This window comes from Asterias amurensis, chromosome 16 (assembly GCF_032118995.1).
Source record: "Asterias amurensis chromosome 16, ASM3211899v1".
NCBI classification, from domain to species: Eukaryota; Metazoa; Echinodermata; class Asteroidea; order Forcipulatida; family Asteriidae; genus Asterias; species Asterias amurensis.
Window position 1 is genome coordinate 1896439 of NC_092663.1, and position 18356 is coordinate 1914794.

The following is an 18356-nucleotide window of genomic DNA, read 5'->3' on the forward strand; positions in this document are numbered from 1 at the left end:
CTTCCACGAGGCCAATTCATATTCTACATTATGAACTTGAATAAACTACACGATAAAGCTTACCCATATAGACATTAAATCACATCAAATCATCGTAAGTATATCCACGGTGTTGACAAAATAAAGCATGGCTGGTGGCCATTTTGAATATGGCGTCACGGCTTCAAGCTGTCGGGTACCCAGACCTCTACCATACGTTCATCTGGTGTTAAGCGGTAATCGAGTACCTGTCGGATGCTTTGGCTGGTTCCAATCGCCGGTGCCCGTCCAAGATCACAGGGGAACGCAACTGGCTCCCGCAAGATCTCGCGGAATGAACCGAAATGCGAGAATCGAAGGCCGGGGGCTTGAATCATTAACAAGTGATAAATAATCGTTTTAAATGGTTGTTAATAAAACCAAGTAGCGCAACGTTTGTTTAATTTGAAATAATTTAGCCCAACGATGAAAGAACTAAAGGTATTTTTTGCTCAGTTCTCAACTTAATATCTTCAAGAATAAATACCTTATATATTTTTTAAAGTATCTTTATTTTCTTGTTGAAAATTTTAATTCTCTCCCATATTTTCGTGACGAAAGAATCAAACTTTAAAAGACTTCGGTACACTTCACCCCCCCCCCCGCCGAAATACCCCCAATGTGGTCATTTATATGTTGCCCTTTATTTATATATTGTGATAGCACATTACAAGGCTTACAAATGCGAGGTTTACCATTTGAAATTGTTTTCAAATACTGCAAGGCTTTTGAACACAGACGTAAATCTTGCGTTTTTTGTACTCAAAATCTAAAGAGATAAGACTTGCTGTTTTGCTTCAAAAAATATACACCCCTCCCCACACAAACGAAACTTGCTCGGAAGACAAAAACAAGACAATACAAACATGATTTAAAGACGGCATAACTGGACTTCATTTTATTACACATTGTGTTTGAACTCATGCCACAAGCAGTGCATACTCGTCAGCTCTATGAAATTTGACCATGAGTTTTCCAGTCTAATGTTGAGCAGTCTCCGTATTTTTTCAGTATCTAAAGTTTTTAGGGAACATTTGAAGGGGGGGGGGGGGGGCACCAAGGCGACGACATGGGACAACACAGTGGAGGCCATGACCACCGTGACATCATGTTTTTCCAGCCCTGATAATAATCTTTCCAACAATTTCAATATTGTTAAATTTTGAACATCTTTGTTTTTCCACCACCTTTGATAAAATGTTCTGAAGAAATTAATACCTTTTCTGTATTTTGATCATTTGGTTCTCTTTTTTGATACAAAGACAAATTGATATGGTTTGTAATTAACATCTACAAACAACAAACCCACTAATTTTTTTAAATGATACACAATTTCAGAATGAAATTACTAAAAGTGTCTGATTTCCAAAAAGACGTCAAAATATTGTTATAAAGATAACTTCATTGTTTTCCCCAATTACAGTGCAGTGCAACAGAGACTGGAGCCTTACCAAGGCTAGGGCCACATAGCCTGGGTTGGTTGCACTCCTCAACTGCAGTGCAGTGCAACAGAGACTTGCGTCTTACCAAAGCTAGGGCCACATAGCCTGGGTTGGTTGCACTCCTCAATTACAGTACAGTGCAACAGAGACTGGAGCCTTACCAAGGCTAGGGCTATATAGCCCGGGTTGATTGCACTCCTCAATTACAGTGCAGTGCAACAGAGACTTGCGTCTTACCAAGGCTAGGGCCACATAGCCTGGGTTGGTTGCACTCCTCAATTACAGTACAGTGCAACAGAGACTTGCGTCTAGCCTAACCAAGGCTAGCACCATATAGCCTTGGTTGGTTGCACTCCTCTGTTGCAGTGCAGTGAAACAAACACTAGCTATTTAACCAAGGCTAAAGCCTACCTCTAGTTAACCTTTACAGCAATTATAAACCTTTGAATTACTCCCACCAAACTGTCCATTAAACTTAAATTTTCTCTACTAAATACCTTTATTGTTATAATATACAAGCCTGTATGCTTCGGTTTTGAAAGGGCAAGGGCACCAAGGCATATTCTCCTTGGTAAAGGGCTCCAAATGAAGAACATGTAAATTTTTACTGGGGCATTTCAAGGGCACCAAGGCAACGACCAAGAGGCAATCGCCTTAGTTGCCGCCATGAAGTATCAGGCCTGAGTACATACACCTTTTTATTTTCAATCAAACTCAAATATTAGAAGACACTATTTTCAATGTTGTACCAAAAACAAACAAATTCACTTTGCCACCAAATATTTAAAATGTTTACTGGATTATTAATTAAATTTAAGTATTCATGCATTTATAAGCAAAAGGGTAAATAAATCATAAAACAACTTTTATAACAAACAAGGAAAAATAACTGAAACAATGCTAACGCAGCAAAAGTACATATCCTCTGCCATGGTAATAAACATCGCTTGTAATAGCCTTTTAAAAAGACCTTGTAAGTTGTATGTATTGAACAATTTTGGGGAACACTTTGATTCCCAACTTCAGTTTTTTAACATGTCAAGGAAACAAGTTGTACATTTTACTGGGGTCTAATGTTCAAATACACGCAAGGCTTAAACAGTCTTCATTGAGTTCACAAAACTTCATGTAAACATTCTTTTGTCCTTCTGAAAATTAAAAGAAATAGAAAGGATTGACAAGTACATGTAAATGAATTCCAGAAAAGTAGTCCATCTGAAAGCTCACCAACTCTTAAGTTCATACCAGTACCAATCCTCCAGAGAAATATTTCATCTGAAAGCTCACCGATTCTAAAGTTCATATCAGTACCAATCCTTCAGAGAAATATTTCCATCTGTAAGCTCACTGATTCCGAAGTTCATACCAGTACCAATTCTCTAGTGAAATGTTTCCATGTGAAAGCTCACTGATTTAAAGTCAGGCCTGTTTAGTACTGAAACAAAAGGCTCGTTTTATTTTTGAAGTTAAACTGTAATCAAGAATCTTCCATTGACATGTTTTCCTAGTTGTATTTTTTGAGGGAGGCAAAGAATGGTTACAATGATTTAATCAGCGGAACTACTCCTTCTCTTCCTAGATTTCCGACACAGCTTTTACAGGTACATTCTTCTATCACCTGATAGGTATGAAAGTAGGTCGTTTGATCATCACACTGCATTTCAACAGTATTTTCACTCGATCGAGTTGGACGACAACATTCACAGGAACTTCCCATCTTGAGCCCAAATGTGGTTTGGGCGTAAACATAAGATGGACAAGACCCAGAGCAGCTCGTCTCACGAATCATGTTGGCGGAAATGCAGTTTTTAATCACAAGGTAGTTTAGGTTGCTGTTGTTTTTGCAACTCGGTATCGGAACTGTTGAGAAAGCAGAATGATCATAGGATTGTTATTGACTTTACTGATTGAATAATTTAGAGATTGGGCTTCTAAGAACACTTCAATATTTTAGGGGATCGATGGGCTTAACTTAATAAAAAGTTTGGATTTGAGGCACGTGAACATTCACGACCAATTGCTATTGAGCTCTTTTACTCTAGAACCAGAAAGTCTCATGTTACAAATACAGGAGATTTTACTCTCTGCATCACTAGAACTACAACACTACATGTTTCAACACCTTTAGTTAAAGCGCATGTGGCACCTCCAGATGTCCTTAAGACACCAAAATGTTGAGCACGAAAAATATCAGCACGAGTGGCGAAGTTGCAAAACACCTACCTACTCGTTCTTTTGCTACCAACTTTGGTAGGAGAAAGTTAATGCATAATGCCTAAGCGTGAGGAGGGTTGGCCAATAAGAAGACACATTTACCATAGATTACCATATGAGACAACCTAGATAAGACGTGCGTGTGCATACGTGGCGTTACCTACGCACAAATATTCCTGGTTTTTCGTGGATAAGGACGCATTGAGTCGCGTGCTCAGGGCAACGAAAAGAAAATGCATACATAAATATTTCATGATCATGAATAACTGACTAGATATAACAGAGTTGTTAAAGGCGCTTCGCCCCTTGCACTGGTCTCTTTTCGCGCATGACATTTGGGGGTTCTGTCTGTGTGCGCCTTGAATGAAGGCTATGTGGACTGCTGCTCTGTCCTGTGGACCTTCCTTTACTTCTTCTAGTTTGAATTTGGAAGTTTTGATAAAGTCCTGAAATTAAGGAAAATTAAATTCTGGAGAACTCAAAACACTTGTTTATAAGTGATGTATGTTTGGAGGGTACTTACCACAGACTGGGCAGCAGCTTTCTGTTGGAGCACTCTCCATTGTTGAACCCTAGTTGAGATAAAAGAGACAAAAATAGATGGTTGAATAGCACTATCTGATATGTGAGTGGCTGGAAGAACAACCAGTGATTGTATAGATGGCTTGTTTTCTCAACGTCTTGATTTGGAATATGGCATACCACAGGGATCGATAGTGAGTCCCAAATAGTTCAACATCTACACCATTCCTTTTGGTAACATCCTGCGAAAGCATAGCTTACAGTTTCACATCTACGCAGATGATACACAGGTATTAACCCACATGTTAATGACTTATAACCACAAGGAATTGAGTTGCTTATGATGTCACATGAGTAGGGCACCTTTGCCTAGAGGTCGAAGGGGGTTGTCCATTGGCCAATCATATGCGCAGCGCGTACATATTTGTGCATTTCTGTTATTTCCTCATCAGTGTACAGTACCTCCAGGCATGCAACTGCAACTTCACCGAAAAAAGAGGAAATCACAAAATGTTACTGCTTTGTATAGGATTTTTCAATTTTGAATGGTATAACTGAGATTAAAAAAAGAGGAAATCAGCTGATCCGAAGAAAAGTGGCATGCCTGTACCCAAAGATGGTGGCTTGATGAGGTCAATGCTTAAGGTTCATTCTAGACCTGGAACATCCTGGGTTTACAAAATACAGGTTTTGACACAATGCGGACTATTTTCTTTCTCTTTGAAAAATAAAAATTTAAATATTATTTTAACACAAATTTAAGTATTTGAATAAACAGAATCGCGTATGTAAAATTCATTATGATTGGGACCAACCTGGTCGGGAATATACAAACAAATTCAAGGCTTGCATACTTTAAGGGTTGTTGGACTTACATGAGACTGAAAACAGGGCAACATCAGGGATGTGAAAGGTCGTTGAAAACAAACAACTGAACTATGAGCGCAAAGCGCAAAAGCTTGCAACTCGAAAGCATGCAAGCTCAAAAACTTACACGCATGAAGCCCAAAATTAAACCCAACACTGCTATCTGGGACGACTATATGTGTTCGTTTTGGGTTTTTTTTCTTGGGGGAGGGGGGGGGGGTCCAGAAATCTTTATTTTCGGAGGTTAAAATAAAAAATAAAAAACAGAGTTCCGTTTAAAATCTGAGAAATTACATTCCTGCAATATGGACTTACCTCTGGACACTCGAGGTGATCACAATCCGGTTGTTTCACGATAATTCCACCCTCCTCGCAAATTCCATAATGGCATGGCTCTTCAATGATTACAGTCTCTCCTTTCTAAATGATTAAACAAAATCATTTGTTTATTTTCAGATTGTTTTGAGACTAAAATTACTAAAAGAGAGAAAACTTTGATGAGGAGATCAAGAATCAGGAATGTACAGGAAATTTCATTTGAGAGGTTTCTTGCATGACTCTCTGCACCAAAACATAACTCAACATGCAGTGCAAAAAAACGTATCTCGATTTGCAACAAAATGATGGCACAATAATGCTCAGATGGCGCTTTCCTGTTTTGTGTGTCCAAATAGGCTCTTTCAAAGGCAGTGGACACTATTGGTAATTACTCACAACAATTATCAGCATAAAACCTCACTTGGTAACGAGTAATGGGGAGAGGTTGATAGAATAAAACATTGTGAGAAACGGCTCCTTCTGAAGTGACGTAGTTTTCGAGAAAGAATTAATTTTCCACGAAACCACTCGCAATTTGATTTTGAGACCTCAAGTTTAGAATTTGAGGTCGCGAAATCAAGCATCTGAAAGCACACAACTTCGTGTGACAAAGGGTATTTTTTCTTTCAGTTATCTTGAACTCTGACGACCAATCGAGCTCAAATTTTCACAGGTTTGTTATTTTATGCATATGTTGGATATACCAAGTGAGAAGAACGGTCTTTTACAATTATTACCAGTGTCTTTAATCGAGAAGACTTCATAAAACTTGCGTTCAACGTAAACACTATTTTAGGACATTTGCACTCACATAAAGACATTAATCAGAGTAAAATCATTGGTCTCTGTAATGGCAGTTTCATTTCTACAGAGAAACTCAAGAAGACCAAGTGTGATCAACCAGAACCCTGACATATCACTTGCTTGCATTTTAATACCGCATGCCTACTTTCATCTTAACAAGTGGATATACCTAGCCCCCCGAATCCAACACAACAGAAACCCAGAGATGTCAAACTCACTTCATGATGTTTGAAGCTCTGAAAGGAGTGGATAGTAAAAGGTCTTGATGTTTCGATAAGTATACTGTGCTTGTCTTCAGGAGACAAGCATAGTATACTCTTCAATAAAATGAGTTCACACCGGCTCTTTTGAAGAGCCAACACTCCTCCCAACATTGTGTCATTATCAGTCATATTGTCTTTATCGGTCGTATTGTCATTATAGGAGTACAGCACCCCAGTTACTGGGTCTAATGTTCAAGCAGGTTTAACCGTTAGAGTCTTCACTTCCTATTAAAAAGCATTTAAAGGTAAAGTCATAGATTGGCTTTTACCGCTTCAATGGCGATTTATAGACAAAACAATTTGAAAAGATACATTAAAAGTCGACAAGTGAAAGCTTCAGCTGAATACATTTTCACAAGAATGTCAAATCTATCCATGTCTAGGAAAGTTCCAGTGGATAAACCAGAAAAACAAGGGAGTGTCTTTACCTTATAATATGAGCCAAGATATCCACATGGTTCTAAACAGGACAGAAAGAAAAACAATTTTAAAAAGAAATCCAGAATTAAATCATTCACCTATTTCCCTAATCCTTAAAACTTACAGACTGAAGTTCAGTGACTCACCAGTTATATTTTTCATCATTGTATTATTCTAGTAATAAACCAAAGATGCCTCAAAGCGAACTTTGTTATGTAGCCCAAGAAACCTGTAAACAAGGGTGCTTGCTAATTTGGCTAGAAACACCACGGTTTACCCCAAATCTTCCACACAAGTGTTCTGGATTTTTTTACGTGTACCACCAAATCCCAAAGACAAAGCAATTGTGGTGAAGTATCTTGCTAAAGGACGCAAATGCCAGGACTGAAACGAACCCATACTCTGCTGATCAAAAACAGTGTCTAGTGCTCTTACCACTAGGCCACACCATGCTAGGTGGAACAGTAAGGCAGCCTTGGGCTCGTTGGGGGATTTAAAGGAACACGTTTCCTTGGATCGGTGGAGACCAACTCGTGCGATCCAAGGTAACATGTTCCTTTAAGGCAGTGAATGCGCGGTTATGGTTGGAGATTCTGTCTCCACATAACGTATAGTGAGTAGAAATTTCAACTGAAAACGTCTTCTTTTGAATCAACTTCCTTCAGCATGTAAATTTACCGCATACATGTAGGTGACAAACAGACCGTAAGAGCGTATTCCCAATGTTTGCGGCTCAAACTTGATTGTTACATAAACCATGAAATTTAATCAAAAAACCTTACCCTCTTTGTCACAGCCAAAGGGTTTCACTTCGAAGCTGGAAGATGCATTGGGATTCACCAGGTACACTTTTATAGCGGTTGCAAAAGTGTTTGGTGGTAGGCGGATCTTAGTGCTTGAGTCGCCATCAAAGACATAACCTCCATCTGAGTTGATAAGGCGTTCAAACCCATCTCGAATGTCGTAATGAATCTCAAAAGCAACTGTCACTCTCTCTGAAGGATTTGAACTCTTAATGAGGACTGAAGTGATTTCAATCGTTGTGTTGATGGTAATGATAAGGTGGGATCCGGTGTGGGGATTGCTGACTTGTGTTGAGGGGTTGGAAGGTGTCCAACCAGCACCTGGTATTGGATTCTGTGTCCCCAAGTTGTTACCATCTGTGTATTTTCTTGTTATTTCAATACTTGGACTATCATCAAGATCTTCATCACAGGGTGCTGGTGAAGTAGATCAAAGCAATAAATCAGATCAACAAATACACAAATCATGATGACAAAGGAATTATACCTTTAACATTTTCCAACAAACTTCTTCACTAAAAATTGTCGATCACAGTATATAGAACAATTTTATACAGTGTGTATCAAATTTAAAACTTAACATACATGGAGTTGTTGACACAGTAGTGGTTGTTGTCTCGGTCGTGGTTGTCGTTGACTTGGTAGTGGTTGTTGACTCGGTTGGGGTGGTCGTCGACTCAGTGGTGGTTGTTGACATGGTTGGGGTGGTCGTTGACTCTGTTGGGACAAATAAACTAAAAATGACATCACTGTCTCTGAATGAATTGAGGACTGAACTCTTAATGAGGACTGAAGTTGATAGTATTAAACATTGTGAGAAACAGCTGCCTCTGAAGTGATGTAGTTTTTGAGAAAGAAATAATTTGATTTTGAGACCTCAGATTTAGAATTTGAGGTCTCGAAATCAAGCATCTGAAAGCACACAATTTCGTGTGACCATGGTGCGACAAGGGTGTTTATTCTTCAACAACCAATTGAGCTCAAATTTTCAGGTTTGTTATTTTATGCATATGTTGAGATACACCAACTGTGAAGACTAGTCTTTGACAATTACCAATAGTGTCCAGTTTCTTTAAAGCACCGTGTATTAATGGTGTGTAAGACGCTGTGGCGCAATATGCTGCCAATCAAACCAGGAACACCGTGGCGAACCTTTTTTTCTTTTCAATAAGTGCACTGGGCTCTTTTACCATGTTTACGTGCGATACACAACACATATGACCAGTGGCTTTACGCCCCATCTGAAGGACGAAGCAATGGTTAAGTGTCTTGCTTAAGGATACAAGTGTCAGGACTGGGACTCAACCCCTGGGACTGAACGGAAACACCACAGTTTGAATTCAGTGCTACACTTCTGTAAATTAGTTGTTTTTCCCCACATGATGTCAACTGATAATGTACCTATAGCCTTACCGATGGTTGTTGTATACCAATTGTTCTGTATACATTCACACTTCGGTATGCAATGGCTGCCATTAAACTGAGTTTCTCCATAGCATTCACAGCAAAATTCTTCTCCTTCGGGACCCGTAAAATTGTTTGGTTGACACTCACTGCTAAGTTCTGGACACACATGATTGCGACATTTTACACTACAGTTAGTTTGCACTGATCCGTATGGACAGGCAGCTGTAATGGAAGAGAAACAGTTTTGTATATCAGTCAAAAAGCATTGTGTCCATAAAAAATAAATAAATAAACACGTTGATAAAAAAAATAAAAAATCAAGGGGAAAAAATAAAATAAATACACAGATAAATAAATAAATAAATAAAATGAAAATGGCATTTAGGCACCATGAACTTTGGAAATTGCACAAACGCTCAAATGTACACACAACACAAACGTTACAGCAATGATAAAAACATGTTTTTTGTACAGAGTCTATGGCCTAAAGCAATGCGTCAAGATCACTTATGCATATAAAACGAAAGATCACACCAAAGAACACAACATGCCTATAAGTTTGTATAAACAATGCCTATATCGCATAATCTGTAGTATGCATCAAGGAGCAATTGTAGCAGATGATGGACTCAATGGGTGTAGACCCACTGCACAACGCGCAGGACACTTGACACGCGTCTCCTGTCTGCCATTTTGGGGTTCAAAATATGCACACAAGGATGGTACACGTGTTTACACACACATTGGTGCGTAAACACATACCGTATGTATACCATCCATTTGAACACAATTTGACACCCAAAGTTGCGAACATGAGACACTCGTGTATGCGCACTGCGCATTGTGCAATAGGGGAAAAGCACATTCTTTTGAAAACTGTACTTGTGCAAGTATTAACCAAGTTACTGATTTGACTGTGATACCTAACACATTATCAGATAATGTACCTGGTGCAAAATCCATCGCTGTAAAAAAACTACAAATAAATGGTCAAGGTGGCTTATATTTGGGGACAGCATTGCTGATAATTTAAATACTTAAGGACGGTAAGATTGTGGTCCGTATAAAAAGAATATACATCAACATGGATTCGAGGAATACACAATACGGATGCATATTACGTTTATGCAATATGCAAACAGTCCATGGACACATTGATTTGAGCCTGAGACCACAAATTGTAGTTTGAATGGTCAAAATAGTCTATGGAATTTGCACACTATCATGGGGGAGTGTTTGGTCGCGCCGAAGTGTGTCCTTATGTTCCTGCAAACACTTGGCCCAAGCTGTATGCCAAGCAAACTGAATTGGCAAACATTTCTGCCTATGAGTTAGCAGTAACAAATGTCATTCACCCTATTTCAAATGACCTTTTTAAGCGCCCTTTTTGAAAAATCCAGTTGACAAATTAACATCTGACAAAATGAAGTTAGCTGTGAACTTTTGTATTCAAGCCTAGACTGATTTGTATAGCACACTACAGGGTGAGTCAAGCAAAACTTGACCAGGATGGGTGATTTGGGGGTGATTTTTTTTCAAACAAATGACACTCAAATCAGAACTGCAAAGTCGTGCTTAAATACCAGAATAAGGTCAGCCAAACAGTAATGTCAAAAGAATTACTTGTGACTGGTATCCTGTTACATTTTGCCAAGCAGAAAATTTAAAAGCAATAACTGTTGTTAAAGTAGCCCTTTGAAGTTGGGCAGAAAGCTTGAGTCAAATTCACTTGACATTGACGAGGAATGCCAGTCTAGAAATAAAGGAAAGTCTTATTTAGAACTCTACGAATAAGAAAAAATATAGGAAATGGTTACTCACATGGTGATGGTAAGTTAGGAATACCTTCAGACGTAGTACCTGGGGTAGTAGTAGACTCAGTGGTGGTACTTGGGGTAGTAGTAGACTCAGTGGTGGTATTTGGGGTAGTAGTAGACTCAGTTGTAGCTATGATTGTTGTTGGTTTTTTGGTAGTAGTAGACCCAGTGGTGGTACTTGGGGTAGTAGTAGACTGAGTGGTGGTACTTGGGGTAGTAGTAGACTCAGTGGTGGTACTTGGGGTAGTAGTAGACACAGTGGTGGTACTTGGACTAGTAGTAAACTCAGTGGTGGTACTTGGGGTAGTAGTAGACTCAGTGGTGGTACTTGGGGTAGTAGTAGACTCAGTGGTGGTACTTGGGGTAGTAGTAGACTCAGTGGTGGTACTTGGGGTAGTAGTAGACTCAGTGGTGGTACTTGGGGTAGTAGTAGACTCAGTGGTGGTACTTGGGGTAGTAGTAGACTCAGTGGTGGTATTTGGGGTAGTAGTAGACTCAGTTGTAGCTATGATTGTTGTTGGTTTTTTGGTAGTAGTAGACCCAGTGGTGGTACTTGGGGTAGTAGTAGACTGAGTGGTGGTACTTGGGGTAGTAGTAGACTCAGTGGTGGTATTTGGGGTAGTAGTAGACACAGTGGTGGTACTTGGACTAGTAGTAAACTCAGTGGTGGTACTTGGGGTAGTAGTAGACTCAGTGGTGGTACTTGGGGTAGTAGTAGACTCAGTGGTGGTACTTGGGGTAGTAGTAGACACAGTGGTGGTACTTGGACTAGTAGTAAACTCAGTTGTAGCTATGATTGTTGTTGGTTTTTTGGTAGTAGTAGACTCAGTGGTGGTACTTGGGGTAGTAGTAGACTCAGTGGTGGTACTTGTGGTAGTAGTAGATTCAGTGGTGGTACTTGGGTTAGTAGTAGACTCAGTGGTGGTACTTGGGGTAGTAGTAGATTTGGTAGTAGTAGACTCAGTGGTGGTACTTGGGGTAGTAGTAGACTCAGTGGTGGTACTTGGGGTAGTAGTAGACTCAGTGGTGGTACTTGGGGTAGTAGTAGACTCAGTGGTGGTACTTGGGGTAGTAGTAGACTCAGTGGTGGTATTTGGGGTAGTAGTAGACTCAGTTGTAGCTATGATTGTTGTTGGTTTTTTGGTAGTAGTAGACCCAGTGGTGGTACTTGGGGTAGTAGTAGACTGAGTGGTGGTACTTGGGGTAGTAGTAGACTCAGTGGTGGTACTTGGGGTAGTAGTAGACACAGTGGTGGTACTTGGACTAGTAGTAAACTCAGTGGTGGTACTTGGGGTAGTAGTAGACTCAGTGGTGGTACTTGGGGTAGTAGTAGACTGAGTGGTGGTACTTGGGGTAGTAGTAGACACAGTGGTGGTACTTGGACTAGTAGTAAACTCAGTTGTAGCTATGATTGTTGTTGGTTTTTTGGTAGTAGTAGACTCAGTGGTGGTACTTGGGGTAGTAGTAGACTCAGTGGTGGTACTTGGGGTAGTAGTAGATTCAGTGGTGGTACTTGGGTTAGTAGTAGACTCAGTGGTGGTACTTGGACTAGTAGTAAACTCAGTTGTAGCTATGATTGTTGTTGGTTTTTTGGTAGTAGTAGACTCAGTGGTGGTACTTGGGGTAGTAGTAGACTCAGTGGTGGTACTTGGGGTAGTAGTAGATTCAGTGGTGGTACTTGGGTTAGTAGTAGACTCAGTGGTGGTACTTGGGGTAGTAGTAGACTCAGTGGTGGTACTTGGGGTAGTAGTAGATTCAGTGGTGGTACTTGGGGTAGTAGTAGACTCAGTGGTGGTACTTGGGGTAGTAGTAGACTCAGTGGTGGTACTTGGGGTAGTAGTAGACTCAGTGGTGGTACTTGGGGTAGTAGTAGATTCAGTGGTGGTACTTGGGTTAGTAGTAGACTCAGTGGTGGTACTTGGGGTAGTAGTAGACTCAGTTGTAGCTTTGATTGTTGTTGGTGTTTTGGTAGTAGTAGACTCAGTGGTGGTACTTGGGTTAGAAGTAGACTCAGTGGTGGTACTTGGGGTAGTAGTAGACTCAGTTGTAGCTTTGATTGCTGTTGGTGTTTTGGTAGTAGTAGACTCAGTGGTGGTACTTGGGGTAGTAGTAGATTCAGTGGTGGTACTTGGGGTAGTAGTAGACTCAGTGGTGGTACTTGGGGTAGTAGTAGACTCAGTGGTGGTACTTGGGGTAGTAGTAGACTCAGTGGTGGTACTTGGGGTAGTAGTAGATTCAGTGGTGGTACTTGGGTTAGTAGTAGACTCAGTGGTGGTACTTGGGGTAGTAGTAGACTCAGTTGTAGCTTTGATTGTTGTTGGTGTTTTGGTAGTAGTAGACTCAGTGGTGGTACTTGGGTTAGAAGTAGACTCAGTGGTGGTACTTGGGGTAGTAGTAGACTCAGTTGTAGCTTTGATTGTTGTTGGTGTTTTGGTAGTAGTAGACTCAGTGGTGGTATTTGGGGTAGTAGTAGACTCAGTGGTGGTACTTGAGGTAGTAGTAGACTCAGTTGTAGCTATGATTGTTGTTGGTTTTTTGGTAGTAGTAGACTCAGTGGTGGTACTTGGGGTAGTAGTAGACTCAGTGGTGGTATTTGGGGTAGTAGTAGACTCAGTTGTAGCTATGATTGTTGTTGGTTTTTTGGTAGTAGTAGACTCAGTGGTGGTACTTTGGGTAGTAGTAGACTCAGTGGTGGTACTTGGGGTAGTAGTAGACTCAGTGGTGGTACTTGGGGTAGTAGTAGACTCAGTGGTGGTATTTGGGGTAGTAGTAGACTCAGTTGTAGCTATGATTGTTGTTGGTTTTTTGGTAGTAGTAGACCCAGTGGTGGTACTTGGGGTAGTAGTAGACTGAGTGTTGGTACTTTGGGTAGTAGTAGACTCAGTGGTGGTATTTGGGGTAGTAGTAGACTCAGTGGTGGTACTTGAGGTAGTAGTAGACTCAGTTGTAGCTATGATTGTTGTTGGTTTTTTGGTAGTAGTAGACTCAGTGGTGGTAATTGGGGTAGTAGTAGACTCAGTGGTGGTATTTGGGGTAGTAGTAGACTCAGTTGTAGCTATGATTGTTGTTGGTTTTTTGGTAGTAGTAGACTCAGTGGTGGTACTTTGGGTAGTAGTAGACTCAGTGGTGGTACTTGGGGTAGTAGTAGACTCAGTGGTGGTACTTGGGGTAGTAGTAGACTCAGTGGTGGTATTTGGGGTAGTAGTAGACTCAGTTGTAGCTATGATTGTTGTTGGTTTTTTGGTAGTAGTAGACCCAGTGGTGGTACTTGGGGTAGTAGTAGACTGAGTGGTGGTACTTTGGGTAGTAGTAGACTCAGTGGTGGTACTTGGGGTAGTAGTAGACTCAGTGGTGGTACTTGGGGTAGTAGTAGACTCAGTGGTGGTATTTGGGGTAGTAGTAGACTCAGTTGTAGCTATGATTGTTGTTGGTTTTTTGGTAGTAGTAGACTGAGTGGTGGTACTTGGGGTAGTAGTAGACTGAGTGGTGGTACTTGGGGTAGTAGTAGACTCAGTGGTGGTACTTGGGGTAGTAGTAGACCCAGTGGTGGTACTTGGGGTAGTAGTAGACTGAGTGGTGGTACTTGGGGTAGTAGTAGACACAGTTGTAGCTATGATTGTTGTTGGTTTTTTGGTAGTAGTAGACTCAGTGGTGGTACTTGGGGTAGTAGTAGACTCAGTTGTAGCTATGATTGTTGTTGGTTTTTTGGTAGTAGTAGACTCAGTGGTGGTACTTGGGGTAGTAGTAGACTCGGTGGTGGTACTTGGGGTAGTAGTAGACTCAGTTGTAGCTATGATTGTTGTTGGTTTTTTGGTAGTAGTAGACCCAGTGGTGGTACTTGGGGTAGTAGTTGACTGAGTGGTGGTATTTGGGGTAGTAGTAGACTCAGTGGTGGTACTTGAGGTAGTAGTAGACTCAGTTGTAGCTATGATTGTTGTTGGTTTTTTGGTAGTAGTAGACTCAGTGGTGGTACTTGGGGTAGTAGTAGACTCAGTGGTGGTACTTGGGGTAGTAGTAGACTCAGTTGTAGCTATGATTGTTGTTGGTTTTTTGGTAGTAGTAGACCCAGTGGTGGTACTTGGGGTAGTAGTAGACTCAGTGGTGGTACTTGGGGTAGTAGTAGACTCAGTAGTAGTACTTGGGGCAGTAGTAGTAGTAGCAGTAGTTGTTGCGTAGCAGCCAGGTACAGGAGAACACTCAATTGTGCGATTTTCACATACACTGGTGAAGAAAGGGCATTCAAATGTAAATCATGTATTGTAATAATCTAAACACAGCCCACGAACAGATTTGATTTCTTCATCAATTCTTCTACTTTGGTGATTACACTATGATAAAAAATGGTAGCCAAAGGTTTTGTTTGTTATAGTTGTATGTTCTTTCATTTTAAATTTATGGTATAGCTGTGTTCTACAGTACTGGGAAACAATTCCTGGCAGGCTACACAAACAAAAACATTCAGATTCAAATTCTCACATGATTTTCTCTATTGATGTTTGAGTGTTTGAGTGTTCGAGTGTTTGAGTGTTCGAGTGTTTGAGTGTTCGAGTGTTTGAGTGTTCGGGTGTTTGAGTGTTCGAGTGTTCGAGTGTTTGAGTGTTTGAGTGTGGGCATGAAATGTAGTAGGTTGCCTCCAAGTTTGTTTTACTAAAATGTTACAAAAAGATAATCAACTAGAAAAGGTGAAAAAGCTATGTTCTATCCAGAACAAATGATCATATTAAAGGCAGTGGACACTATTGGTAATTGTCAAAGACTAGCCGTCACAGTTGGTGTATCTCAACATATGCATAAAAAAACTAACCTGTGAAAATTTGAGCTCTATCGGTGATCAAAGTTGCGAGATAATAATGAAAAAAGAGAACACCCTAGTCACACGAAGTTGTGTGCGTTTAGATGGTTGATTTCGAGACCTCAAGTTCTAAATCTGAGGTCTCGAAATCAAATTCGTTGAAAATGACTTGTTTCTCGAAAACTATGGCACTTCAGAGGGAGCCGTTTCTCACAATGTTTTATACCATCAACCTCTCCCCATTACTCGTCACCAAGAAAGGTTATATGCTAATAATTATTTTGAGTACCAACCAATAGTGTCCACTGCCTTTAAAGTAAAACAAAACAACAGGAGGAAGGCCGACACCAAACAGTTGTTAAAGGATTTAAAATATTATGGGGTCGAACAAAAATATACTTGAGCAGGATTTGAATGACGACCTTCTAATTAACGTTCTGGCGCTCAACCAACTGAACCATCTAGCTCTATGATGGCAGTTTTCCTTTTTTTGTCAATACATTTGTTTGGGGCTGCCAGTCAGATGCCGTAAAACCACTAACTACCGTAGAACCAGGGATCTTACCCAAGTTTATGATACAACCAGGATTTAAAATAACATTCAGCGCCACAAAATGATTCAAGTGGCAACTGTGTAAAAATAGTGTGTGTGTTACGTAAGTCCAACTAGGCGCTTAGAATTCCTTACCATTCTTCACAGCCATCAATGATGACAGTTCCAGAGTCCACAACTTCATCTCCATATTGGCATGGGCAGATGGATGTATCAATACATCTACCATTATGTAAGACTTTACCAGGTGGGCAGTGACATCCTTCAACACAATCTAACTGTTGACAATCCACGTCGTCAGTAGTATTAAAACAAGTGTCTGGACAAACCTTCCCACAAGGGAGGTAAGTAGATCCTTCCACATTACACTTCAAACCTTAAAAAATACAAACACAATACAAGCATTACGCATGAAATTACAGTTTCTTAAAACAAAAAGAATATAAACTAGACATGGTTGCATTTGTGCACAAATGCAGAGCTGTTTTGTTAATAACATTTCCAAATTTCTCACTTGAATTTGAAATTCTCTTGGCATCAAAGCAGTTATGACCAATCCAGCCTAGTTAAAAAAGTAATTTGGATTATACCATGTTCAGATAGCAATTTATGTCTTAAAGGTGCACAAATTTTCAAAAAATTCATAACAAATCATGTGATTAAGCCATCATGACGTCATTTCACATTTGATAAGAACTTGTCAATATCCAACAACCTACCAAGTTATAACATGTTCGCTTAATTATACTAGTTCAAAAAGTGCCTTTAAGGCCGCATCACGTGACCCCCGATGACGTCATTGATCTGAAACTTTACACATATGATGGCTGCCTGACAGTAAACGTGTGCGTAAAATTTGAAGTGATTACAAAAAACTTCACCACACACATCTTCAAAAAGGCCATTTTATAGAGTTTTCAACCTATCACTAGAGGGCGCTGTTGCATTTTGTGACGTCATCAATATTGTTTTTTAACTGCCCACCCTTGCCAGGCACTAACATTGTTGAAAGCAACTTCATAACTTTTGCCACTTTTGAATTAGAGGGCACTTCCGGTTTCGACCAGAAGTACAGGTCATGTGAGGTCACGCACACGAAACAAAATGAAGACCTAATTTATCCCTACCCAATCCCCCAAACAGAAACCTACGTGCTCTTGTGGCTGATTTGTTATAGATTTTCAAATATTTAAAACAAAACACCTTTAAGATGACGTCACGTGACTTGTGATGAAGTCATAATGACATCCTTTTTTTGTGATGATCATTGCACCAATACCTTTCATCACTGAAGATTTCATTGCAATTGCTCTTTGGGAACATTGCAAAACAGCACTTATAAAATGTACTTTCTGAAACAGACAAATAAAAAATAAAATAAAAACTTTAACAAAAACGATAGCTGTTCACTGCGCTGCGCTACGAAACAGCTAATAAATAGGTAAATGCCAGTCAAAAGTGAACTGTGTTTTTCAATTCTGGATGGTCTGACTGAGAAACTATGTGAACAGCAAACACATGCTCCAACAAGGCCCAGAGTAAGAATGCGTTAACACAGACCAGCTCTCATGTAAGTTTCAACATTGTAAAAAAATATATATTTTAGCCCCGAACCAACAAACTTCACTACCTATCCAAATCATGTAGGAACTCACCAATTTCACTAGTTTTTTATATTATTTTGACTTCAACCATAACAAAACTGAGGGTCGAGAATTTTGAACACTCACAACATAAGCCTTCATTTCTCCATTTAATTGGGACACCTCCTTGCGTGCACAGCTCTGCGTAGTTGCTGATTGCAGTACATAAACACTCACAGTCACCGCCACGATCACATCCACAACTGTCGAACAAACACCTCTCGTAATAAATGTCTGGGTCCACCTTAGAAACAAAAAGAATCATCAAAAAATAACATAATTTTTATTTTTATTTATGCTCATTCTATTACGCTACGCCATTGACACAACACTAGAAGAAGAAGATGATACATAGACAAATAATAATTATTATACTTTAAGGGTTTGGGTACTTTTTGTAACACTAAACAAAATGTCCACAGATTTACATTACACTAACACGGTTTGAAGATCTTTAAATGTTATTTACAGAG

The 18356-nt window shown here is 40.0% G+C and overlaps 1 protein-coding gene across 1 annotated transcript in view; it reads right to left on the reverse strand.

Moving 5' to 3' along the window:
• Window positions 1-910: 910 nt before the first annotated feature.
• The window catches only part of LOC139949151 (uncharacterized), a 52548-nt gene continuing 35102 nt past the window's right edge, over window positions 911-18356 (reverse strand). Inside the window, exons 22-31 of the mRNA XM_071947551.1 lie at window positions 17971-18127; window positions 16376-16616; window positions 10900-15116; window positions 9085-9300; window positions 8257-8388; window positions 7651-8088; window positions 6877-6908; window positions 5379-5483; window positions 4198-4246; window positions 911-3320 (exon numbers count right to left, since the gene is read on the reverse strand). Of these exons, the coding sequence (XP_071803652.1) occupies window positions 2998-3320; window positions 4198-4246; window positions 5379-5483; window positions 6877-6908; window positions 7651-8088; window positions 8257-8388; window positions 9085-9300; window positions 10900-15116; window positions 16376-16616; window positions 17971-18127 (5910 nt within the window). The 3' untranslated portion in view covers window positions 911-2997. The remainder of the gene's footprint in view (window positions 3321-4197; window positions 4247-5378; window positions 5484-6876; window positions 6909-7650; window positions 8089-8256; window positions 8389-9084; window positions 9301-10899; window positions 15117-16375; window positions 16617-17970; window positions 18128-18356) is intronic.